At 33.9% G+C, this 12,274-nt stretch overlaps 2 protein-coding genes across 2 annotated transcripts; both read right to left on the reverse strand.

The window, feature by feature from the left end:
* Window positions 1–766: 766 nt before the first annotated feature.
* LOC120349029 (Bardet-Biedl syndrome 2 protein homolog) lies at window positions 767–5,544 on the reverse strand (the record flags this gene model as incomplete). The annotated part of the gene is given in 3 exon segments (XM_039418974.1): window positions 767–1,012; window positions 2,634–2,804; window positions 5,347–5,544. Coding segments are annotated over 2 exon segments (342 nt in total), but the record flags the coding sequence as incomplete, so codon positions are not given.
* Window positions 5,545–6,536: 992 nt separating this feature from the next.
* Window positions 6,537–10,232, reverse strand: LOC120349030. The gene is made up of 3 exons (XM_039418975.1): window positions 9,992–10,232; window positions 7,576–7,632; window positions 6,537–6,569 (listed from the first exon to the last, which is right to left on the reverse strand). Exons 1-3 carry the CDS (start codon window positions 10,205–10,207, stop codon window positions 6,537–6,539), a joined length of 306 nt encoding a protein of 101 aa, XP_039274909.1. The 5' UTR covers window positions 10,208–10,232.
* Between the last annotated feature and the right edge of the window lie 2,042 nt (window positions 10,233–12,274).

Consider the following 12,274-nt stretch of genomic DNA (forward strand, 5'->3'; position numbering starts at 1 on the left):
TCTAATCAATTATGAGAATTTATTGGATAATAAATTTATTGAATCAATGCTAGCTCATACACCATTCTCTATAAAGTGAGATCCACGTTATAAAGGCACTATTTTTAACATTAGTGTTGCTATCATTGTCTATCATTCGACAAAGCATATAAGCTCTATCCTTCTCTAGCTCCACAACTTTTACCGCTCGTTTTTTTCTAATTTTAACAATGTAGGAATATAATTAATTAACAAAATACTTAATCTCAATTAGCAAATTTATTATTTAATAATTGGAAACAATTTCCCTTGACGAATGAAATAGCTCTATAATTTATTGTCTTTTAACAATGTAGAATTAATTATTGATTGACAACATATTCCATCCTAATTATGAAAATTCATTATAAACTGATTGATAAATATAATTTCTATCTCTTTCTCGCTTTGCTCTGTTGCCAGATCGTCTTTTAACAATTTAGAATTAATACATAAAATATTTCATCTCAATTATGAAATTCATTATGAAATCATTAAAAAAATATAATTGATTATTTTTTAAATAATGAACAATTAATATTACATCAATAAACCTGTATCAGCTACCGTCTATAGAAGGCATTGACAAGACAGAGGTTCGGCAACGTTTTTCTTCTATCTTCATGGACTTCACTATAGTTAGATCGTTATATCTGAACTATAAAAAATGTTCATTGTTACAAATATTTATCCATGATTATTATAAAATGTATCAGGAAATTTTTAATTTGATTGAATTATTTCAAACCTGCAACTGAGTGATATTCAAGTAACCAGCTAGCGACTGTACAACATCGGCTGCCAAACTTAAGTTTTCCGTTGCCACAGTCAGTTTTCCGGCGTCGTACTTGATGAGGAGGGGTGCACCGTCGCGCAGTGACGTCACACAGATACTCCACTCTCCCCCTCCATCACCCACCCCGTTACCCCCTCGTGGTGACGCCATGTTGTATTCGTGGGGTAACAGAAAGTTTTGGTTCACCCACATGTCTATCTGCAACAATAAAATTACAATTATAATATTCTATAATACAGTGTGACACAGAATAACGGAAACTTTTGAAAACGCCATAGAACATTAGTGGGAAGGGCCAAAATTGTATGAAAAAGACTAAAACCAAAAACCACAGATTTATTGATACTTAGAAAGACCGGTTTCGGTTATTACACCATTGTCAATCTCTGATAACAATGAGTTTAAAACCTCAATGATGTTCAATAAACAATGAGGTTTTATCAGAAATTGACAATGGTGTAATTAAAACCGAAACCGGTCTTTCTATATATCAATAAATCTGTGGTTTTTGACAATTTCTTAGTCTTTTTCATTCAATATGGATAATTACCACAATATCAACTTCTCAACTACACAAAAAGGGCAAAAATGATTTTATTCAAACTAATGTAAAGTTCAAGACTTGCCGTTTGAGAATTATTAATAACATCTATCACTTTTGACAATATTACTTCTTCAAGATAGCTTCCTCCTGAACGAGTACACTCTTCAAATCTGTGTTGAGATTCCTGAACGATTGCTGTAACATCTCATCTGGGATATTCCTGGTCCCATGATCTAACCACCTGCGATTTCCTGTTTGTGGAGCTAACTCAAATCAAACGTTTTCACAACTTGACCAATAACTGTGGTTGAATCATAACAGACAATTAAAATAAAATCAACAATATCCCAGCTAATATTACTAAAGATCATTCATCATTGTAAGGCTAAGCACACACCAGTTACGGTAGTCAAGACAAGACATGATCAGTCACAATACTTCACATAGTTTCTTATGAAGACATCATGTCTAATAGCAATGACTAATCAGTGTGAGTTTCGTCATGAGCAACAATGTGAAGTATTGTGACTAAACGTGTCTGATCATGTCTTGTATTGTCTTGACTAACTGGTGTGCGCCCACCTAAGGTTGGTCACACAACCGATTAGTCAAGACATATCAGACACGTTTAGTCACAATACTTCACATTGTTGCTCATGACGAACTCACACTGATTAGTCATGCAATTAGACTGTCTTCATAAGCAACTATGTGAAGTGTTGTGACTAAACGTGTCTTGACTAACTGGTGTGCGCCTAGCCTAATAACTTAATTGACCGAGCGAAGTGAGGTCTAAAGATCAAGTCGACGGTCGACGGTTGGCATTTCTCTTAATGTTTAAATGTTTATATGTTGCGCATTTACGGCGAAACGCGGTAATTGATTTTCAGATATTTGACAGTATGTTTCCTTTTTTAATTGCGCGTCAACGTACATACAAGGTTTTTGGAAATTCTGCATTTCAAGGATAATATAAAAGGAAAAAGGATCCTCCTTCATACGCCATATTAGAGTAAAATCAGACTATAGAATTACTCATCATAAATCAGCTGACAGTGAGTACCCAGATGTGGAGAGCCAGTCTATAGCTGTATTTCCATAAGGTCTATAGTTTCAATCAGGTAATAATTGTGGATGAAAATTCTGCGTGAGTTCTACTGTTCACAGAACTACTAGTTGGTAAAAAAGCTATTGATTGATTGATTTTGTTCACGCAATTGATTTCTTTATGTATGTTATGTTGAATTTAATTAAATTATTGATTGATTGAATTACCCTCTGAACGCGTTCGCTGAGACGAAACGAGACAAAACTAGTTTGAAGTAGAGCTGAGTTGGTTTTAGCGGTGGCCGGTCCACTAAGCATGTACATGCTAAAACGTGGCAACTGCCGCGTCAACTCAAACACATGCAGTTGTTCTGTGGTTGGCACAGCTCCCACAAATGCCTGCAAACATACAACCGAATAGAATATCCTTGAAAAATAATTATACTGTTACTATTGTCTCTTGCCCCCTGTGGGTTCGGGGAGCTTTGAGTCGATCATTGTACTCAAGATTGTGAAAACCAGAATTCACCCACAGTATCCATGCTTGTCGTAGGAGGCGACTAAAATTGACCTCAAGGCAACTCCAGAAGTTGGCTTGCCTCCAAACACACGGGATCTGCCCCATCAGGGCAGTTTCGGAGGGGCAAAAAGAAAACCCCAAGAGACCAGAGATGGGTGAAACTCAAGGCACAAATGTGGGTCAAGAGGCTGAGTTGAGGTTGGCCGGGCGCCGGGCGCCCTAGAGGCTGTTTGGCGCCCCCTCTCTCAGCGAAAGGACCTACAAAAAGGCCAGGAGTGGAACTCACGTAGGTCACGAGTTTGTGGGTGGAGAGGCCAAAACTCACCACTGCTTAAAGAAGGGCGGCCATTCAGGCAAAACTTCTTGAGAGAGGTGAGGCTTTTGACCCTGCGAAGTTTCAGAGGGGCAAAAAGAAAAACTCAAGTGACCAGTGATGGGTGAAAAACCAGGCACCAATTTGGGTCAAGAGGCTGAGTCATGGGTGGCCGGGTGCCCTAGAGGAAACTTGGCCGCCCCTTCCTCGGCGAAAGGACCTACAAAGAAGGCCAGGAGTGGAACTCACGCAGGTCACGAGGACTAATCAGTCTGAAGAGACTGCCAAGCATATCACACTGGATTGCGACAAGGATTGCAACCAGGTGATGAATGAAATGTTAGTATAGGGAGAAACTCCTGGTTCTTGTAAAGGACATAGGTATTGTTTTGCCTAACATACTTCTTGGGAACACAATAAGCTTCGGTTGACGTGTGGGGCTCTTTGAACCTTTGGATACTTGAATCCGTCCCTTCTAAAACAATAAACAATTGTCTCTTGCATTATACAGAGTGAGTCATATGTATGGTAACCCTTCAATAAGTTTGAGACTGTTGTAGATATAATACTGTAACTTTCAGGATAAGTTATTGGTTAATACTCTACCTTTTAACGTACAACTGAATTTCAACCCCTCATAAGTGGATGTCTTAGGGGTTGTAACTCGAATATTTCAAATGTAAACACGCATTGTATGGAACATCATTTTAAAGGCCTTTTAAAAACAAGGAAGATGGCATCGTTAAAAATCACCTATGATACTTGTATCCAAAATGGCGGCTGATAGAAGTTTTAATTTTTAAAGAAATGGTGGGTTGAAACTGAAATATTTTGAATGTGAACACCCATTGTGTGATACATCATGTTGAAGGACTTATTTAAACGAGAAAGATGACATCAATAAAAATTTTCTATGATACTTTCATCCAAAATGACGACTGATTGAACTTTATCAATTATTTGAGCTGTGTGGTATATCATTTCAAAAGCCTTTTTAAAACAAGAAAGATGACGTCATTGAGAATGTTCTATGATACTTGTATCAAAAATAGCGGCTGATTGAAGTTTTAGTTTTAAAGAATAATGAGGGGTTGTAACTCAAATATTTAGTTTTTAAAGAAATAAAATTATAAAGTTCAATCAGACGCCATTTTGAATAAAAGTAGCCTATCATAGAACATTTTTATTGATGTCATTTTTCTCGTTTTAGAAAGGCCTTTAAAATGATGTACTACAAAAAGGATTTTTCATTTCAAATATTCAAGTTACACCCCCTCATTTATTTAAAAACTAAAACTTCAATCAGCCGCCATTTTGGATGCAAGTATCATAGAACATTTTCAATGACGTCATCTTTCTTGTTTTATAAAGGCCTTTAAAATGAAGTACCACACAAAGGGTGTTTACGATTGAAATATTCGAGTTACAACCCCTAAGACATCCACTTATGAGGGGTTGAAATTCAGTTGTACGTCAAAAGGTGGAGTATTCGACCAATAACTTATCCTGAAAGTTACAGTATTATATCTAAAACAGTCTCCAACTTATTGAAGGGTTCCCATACATCTGACTCACTCTGTATGATAAATATTACTTAGTATAAATGCAGTTTGACTGTTTTGTTCCAACTATGTTTCTATTTTGAAGCGATATTTTTTCATGCAATTTTATTTATTGTAAGTTACACAGAATTATTTATTCAATTGAATCTGTAATGTCGGGGTTGAGTGGTAGAGCGGCCTTTCAAAGTCCTAACTCCGCCTAATAAAGAATTTTCGAATTTTCATTTTTATTATAAACGAAAATCCCAATAAATGCTGTAAATCACTCCGAAGACTTCTGCTACTGCAAATATTGACAACAGAGTAAACAGCTAGATGGAAATTCGATGATTTTCATTTTCATACTTTAAAAAAGATCCATTTTTATTATAAACGAAAATCCCAATTAAATGTTGTAAATCACCCCAAAGACTTCTGCTACTGCAAATATTGACAACAGGGTAGATGGAAATTCGATGATTTTCATTTTCATACTGTAACAAAGTTTGCAGCTGTTGAATTTTGGAGGGAATATATTTTAATTGAATTTGAACGGATTATACTCACCCTGATATGAATGTCAAGAGGGTTGTCCTTCGGAGGAGCCAAGGGGACAGAGAGGGAGGTGCTAACTTCATTGAGACTAGGATGCACGACGAATGTCTCGCCGTTGAAAATGCCCTCGCGAACACAGTCACTGCTCTGATTACTGTCAAATTGTTGGGGGATAGAGCTAGCACTATTGGCCTCCCTGTCAAAATAATTAAATAAATAGATAATAATAAATAAATAAATAAAATTCATAGAGCATTCAGCACCAAAACTCCACAATTTACTTCCAGCGCATATAAAGATAACAGATAACTCAAGACGATTCAAAAGCACCGTTAAAAACTGGAATATTTATTTATTTTTTAGGTTAGCACAAAAAATGTAATGATCAGAAAAAAACCGGCTATTGCCCAAAACTTCTTCAATTTCCTAATTTAGTTTCAAATTGTCCAAATATTATACATAGGTCATGTCCATTTCAATTTCTACACCAAATCAAAAATATAAATCCTATACTATTAATCTAGCAATTCATGTTTATATGTTTAGATGTTTGTATTTCACCGGATCTCGAGAACGGCTCTAACGATTCTCTCAAAATTTGGAACATAGTAAGTATATGATATAAAAATTCGATTGCACTAGGTCTCATCCCTGGGAAAACTCGCTGAACGACATTAAAAGGATAATTCATCCTTGGAAAACAGCTGAGACTTTCGTCGTCTGTGGATAATAAAAAAGTGCGTCTGTGGAAAATCAAAATATCTCATCCCTGAAATTCATAAACTGACGTATAGCCAGATGTAAAATATAAACACGAACTAAAAGACGATAAAGAAACCTTAAGGGTTTGAAGAACCCTTTTAAAAAATTGTGTTCTGTTTATCAATAAATGAAAATAACGAACGAAGCTCGGTGCCCCGATATTTATAATAAAACAAACAATTTAAAATTTGGATAGATTGATAATAAAACTTTATAACAACTGGAAGACCATTCATTATATAGAAAAATATCATTTCAAATAACATTATGTGAGCTTGCTTTCCCAATATATTTGCAACCCCACCCAATACCGGTGTTTCAAAAAGAATGACTCAATTTTAAACAGTTATATTTATTTCAAAAAAATGGTGTACACAAACCAATTTTACATCAAATTAGTCACAGAAGTATCAGGTTAATGATGATGTATTATAAGTGCTCTATGAGCCCCCCATTTGAGGCTCAAACGACATCTAGACGGTAGCCAAATTCATCCCAGACTGTTTACACGATGTCTTCTCAGACTGTAGCTACTGCATCAGTTATCCTGGTTTTTAGCTCCTCAATATCAAGTACTAAAGGAGGAACAACGTTAAAGATCGTGTTTATGTTCCTATCCCTTAGCACTTGATATTGAGGAGCTAAAAACCAGGATAACTGATGCAGTAGCTACAGTCCGAGAAGACAGACATCTTGCGAGCAGCCTGAGATGAATTTGGCTACAGTCTAGATGTCGTCCGAGCCTCAAATGGGGGCACATAGAGCACTTATAATACATCATAATAAACTTGATACTTCTGTGAGTAATTTGATGTAAAATTGGTTTGTGTACACTATTTTTAAAAATAAATATAACTGTTTAAAATTGGGTCATTCTTTTTGAAGCACCCGGTATTCTATTTGGATGCAGATAAATTTTATAAATGTGACTAAGTTAAAAAGTATGCGAACATATTGAGGTATTATACACACATTATGTATGAGGTATTAAACGCAACAGTACGCGAATATATTGAGCGAAAAATTATATATATATATATTACTGCTAATAACTTTTTCTCTATTATATAGGTTCCCTATAGTTGAGTAGGTTCATATCAGAAAAAAATTAATTTAATTTCACTTGACACATTCGATCAAACCAAGAATTTTGAATGAAACTTGAGTGAATCTAAAATTAGTTACAGTACAGAGATTTGCATGCCCGCATATCCCTATACGCTGCCAAATTGTAAAAAAATACAAATCAAATAAAAATCACTCTCAAATCAGATCAAACTTTATTCCATAATAGGCTACCTATTATAATATTAATAATAAATAATAGAGAACAGTATTTAAATAGGGCTACATAAATGTTTAATTATAGTAATAACTTCTATCATTATTTATTTTTTATGAAATCTTGCTTGCTCTATAATTCAATAAATAAATCTATAAAATGAATAAATATAGAATAATGAAGAATATATATTCTACCTTGTGCTGGTTAGATGTCTGGCATGTGGATATTTCTGTTAGCAATCTTGTGTTGGCCTGAAATGAGGGAAAACTTTGAATTGAACACACATTTTTTCAAAAATTGATTTGACAAATATTTCATACAATAAAAATATTGAAAATGATGGAGAAATGTTTTAAATATTGAGAATATTTCTTTTATGTAATGATTATGGTATTCAAATAAATTTATTGATTGGGTTCATTTAAAAACGAGTAGAATTAGGACTTTAACAATGATAGAGACTTTAGCAATCTTGTTGTTGAATTTTCAGTGTGACTTTTGTCGTGAAAAATTTATTTCTCTGCTCATTTAAAGATTTTGCTAACTTGCGTCCGGGAAGACTCAAACTTTATGCAGGGTTGAGGTATTCTCACGGAACTGTATTTCCGTTAACGATGGAAAATACACGAGTATTTGGGAATATTTCAAACCTGCATTATTTTCTTTCCCACGGAATTATTCTCGTTGGTGGAAGGAGAACATAATTTGCGTGGAAAAATTCAGTCCCAGTCAAACCACGAATCGAACCAGATTAAAATCCAGAGGTAGCCTCGGGCCTAACGTGTTAAAAACTAACGTGTTAATAGTTTTCTTCTTCTTCTTTCTCGATCCCCTTCTGCCTCACAGCGTAGGGTGGTTTGAAGATTCCTCGGCCAGCGTCTCCACTCCCCACGATCCTAAGCCAATCTTTTCATCTGCTGCCAGTTTTTACCCCTAGCAGCCCCCATTCTTTCGACATGGTTTTCAAACGTTATTAGGAGTTAATAGTTTTAATTTGTAATATTTTCCGCCAAGGGTTACGTTGAACTAGTTTATGACTTATGTAAAGTTAATGTGTGAAAGTTTGTTGAAGATAAAATATTATTGAGTCAAAATTCCATTAGTGTCAAGTTCAATAATTAGTGTAGTGAAAATTCTTATAGTAATGGATTTATAATTTAAAAATTGTGAATGCAATTATATTTTCTAGCTCATGTTTTAGAAACCCAAATTGACCAAGTCCCCAATTATTTAATTGTTTTGGTAAATGAGCAAGATCTACGCTATCTTCGTGGCAGTTTGGGCCCTGTGTTATTCCTCATATTTATAAATGGAGACTTTAATGGATTGCCGGTCTCATTCGCGGATGATACTGCTTTTTCATATTGCGGTGCAGACAGTGAAAATCTATTTTTCAAGATGCAGGAGGATTTGCATAAATTACTTGTCTGGTTCAACTGTAATGGTCTTTCTCTGAATGTATCCAAAACCAAATATTTGCTTTTTACATTAACCACATCTTGGCAATCCCTTCAACGCTTAAATTTCATAATTACGCATGTGATCAGTTAAATTGTGATTGCCAAATAGTACAGCAATCTGACAGTGTAAGATATCTTGGTGTATTGTTAGATGAGAGGCTCACATGGACCCACCATATGCGTAATTTAAAAACATATCTTTTGATACTTTTAAGAAAATTCTACTTTCTTGGAAAACTTTTACCTCAACCGGTTTTAAGACAATTGTATTTTGCTCTTGTAGATTCTAAGTTGAACTACGGAATAACCTGTTGGGGCTCCACTTATAAAACACATATAAAGCCGTTAGTCACTATGCAAAAATCAATAGTTCGTGTTATGAAGGGTGTAAGGAGAACCGAGCACTCATTCCCAATTTTCCAAATGTACAATTGTTTACCTTTGCGCTACATCTATGTTTTTAAAGTATTATCTTCATTCTTTATGCAATCCGGGGATCGTAGTAGGCAAATGTATGAGGGTTATCATTTATATGCAACAAGAAGTGTAACAAACAATTTTTTAAGACCACCTAAAGCTTATAAAACCTTCTTTCAAAAATCTTTTGTCTTTCTGAGTCCAAAATTTTTTAATAATGTACCTGGTAACATAAAACAAATCAATAACATTCGTTCATTTAAGAAACAAATTATCAAATGGCTTATTTCTTCTCCACCTGAAAATATTGAGGGTTTGTTCACTATCATTGGTTAACTTCATAGACAATGAAGTATTCATTCATTATTGTTGATTCAAACGTGTCTCATTTTATTTATTGTATGTATTATGCTATACTGTCAAAATAAAAAATTATTTGATTTGATTTGATTTCACATTATTCAGTTAATTAATATTTGTAACCAGTTAGCAAAATCTTACAGGCAGTTTTATAGAATGTGCAATGAAACGATACCGATTATTTCTTGTCCAAATTTAAATTAGATTAATTCATTTGATAAAATGTTATATCGAAAGCGAAACCGAAAATGTTTGTTGTTTTTCAAATCCTATGACTCGTCCTTTAGTATTTAGAGATCTCTCTTCTACCCCCATCTGGGACGGTTACATTTAGAATACATACATAGGCCTTTAGTGGGTGCATATTTCTTACCGGTATTCCAATAGTGGAAGGATCCGATGTGTAGTTTTTCAACTCGAGAAGCAGCGCCTGTTTCTTAGCAAAAAGATCGCGTACAGTTTCCATTTGTAAAGACTCATCTTTGTTGATACTGCTCGAGTCGTAGCCTCTCACTGAAAAAAATGTCAAAGAAAAAGGTTTATTCAAATATTTATTACAAGGAATAAATATCCCAGTCAATAAAGACATTAGATGCGCAACAAATTAGGGGAAAGCTGAACATGGTGAAAGTGACGATATTTTCGAGCTCAAATTTTAAGTGTTTTTATTCTATATTTTGTGAATATTTGAAGTTTGGTTTTTGTTTAACGGAAGTTTCATTATCAATTTATCTAAATTTGAAATTCTTGTTTTATTCTGATTCATAGTTTCAGATTGAAGATTTGGTTTTGAAATTGAAGTGAACATAACTACATAATATTTGGACGATTTGTGACAAAATCAGGAAATGAAGAAGTTTTGGGCAATAGCCTGTTTTTTTTCTTTTCCGACTATTGTATTGTTTGCTCTATCTAATAATAAATAATAAATAAATAAATAGTATACATATAGTATACATATAGTGAGGTCCACGTTATATGGCAGTGGAGAAGATAGGAGAGCAATGTTGCCGATCCTCCGACTTGTCAATGCCTTCTTTTTAATAATCTAAATATAATGACAGTAGTCATTTATTACATATATACAGTCCTATTACAAATTGTCACCTGGTCATATGGGACATATATATGATTCATATATTTATCTCATATTGATCAGGATTTTAGAGTTTTAATTTACGAAAAGTTTAATGAACGGTGTTTCTGCCTTTGAACAGTTTTGTCATCGACAGAAAGATTGTTTATTTCACTTGTTATCAAAATTATTGTAGTTTCTCTTTTGTTTTTGAAAACAAACGTGCTCGGCTTGTGCGACTGATAAAAATATGTATTTGAAATGGCTTCATTTTTGGCATTGACTGAGTTATATATTAATACCCAAAAATTTTACTAGTGGTGGGAGAGCTCGTTCGTTAGGACTGTGAGTAAAGTCCGGCTGTTCTGGTGAAGGGGATAGATTTGTTCTTGTTTTATAATACAGTTTTCCTGTCACAGTTCGGGCAGTTTAAAGAGAATTGTATTATTGAATAAGAAGGGATCTGAACCCACTTCATTAGATCAGTTTTTTTTATTTATTTTTCATTAATAATTAACGTCGCGATTAACCAGTGGATGCCAAATTGGGGGCCATTATCATAAAGGTAGGTGACTACTGAGTCATTTGTTTTAATTTTTCCATAACCACAACAAATTTAATCTTCACTAGCAGCCAAGCGAGTAGCCCTTGAAAAATTCATATATTTATTGTTATTTTCGTTTTTTCTAATTATAATACTAATTTGTACAAATAATTTATTGTTTTGTTTTAATTATCAAAACCAGTACAATCATTTCTTGTTCATCATTTCCCCATGCTTACATAATTGGTGGAGGTTTATCCTGCCGTCCAGATCTTGTTTACATAATTGGTGGAGGCTCGAAGGTTTTTAATCCAGCTTTTAAATTTGGACTTTTCCGGTTACCTCATTGAAGATTCAATTTTTGTGGTTGCATTTTTCATTATTAATATATGTTTTTATTTCAGTGAAATTATGGGTGAAGTAGTTGAGTTTTAAACCTTACGGGGCTCTGGAAACAGTTAGTAGGATGAATTTCGAGGATTTATTGATTTGAATATTGTGGAACAATAATTGATTACTAATAATGGATTTTAACGGATGGAGAATGATGATTATAATTGAACAGATTATTTTGAGATTCACGATATTGGAAGATTTACGATTATTATTGATTTTGAATTGCAAAAGCTATGACAATTGAAGATTTTGTACGATTGCAAGATTTATTATCAATTCTTATTAGAAAGAATTAGATATTTATGATGAATGAGAAATTAATGATTATTAAGATATGATTGAATAGGATAAATTTATTATTATTGGAGAGATATCGATATTTGAGATATGGAGAATTATGATTATTGAAACCAGATAATTGGAAATTTATTATTTATTATTGAATAGAATTGGATTGGAACAGATTAACAATGGAAAAACTTAGACCGTTACTATTACCGAAATTTTTTGATGGAAAAGATGAAGATTTGACATTGATGATTTTTCAACTATTTTGAAAAGTTGCCTTAGCGAACGGTTGGGATGAAAAGGATAATTTATTATACTTGCGGTTTTGTTTGAAAGGAAGTGCTGAGAAATAT

This window comes from Nilaparvata lugens, unplaced genomic scaffold (genome assembly GCF_014356525.2).
Source record: "Nilaparvata lugens isolate BPH unplaced genomic scaffold, ASM1435652v1 scaffold7939, whole genome shotgun sequence".
Lineage (NCBI taxonomy): Eukaryota > Metazoa > Arthropoda > Insecta > Hemiptera > Delphacidae > Nilaparvata > Nilaparvata lugens.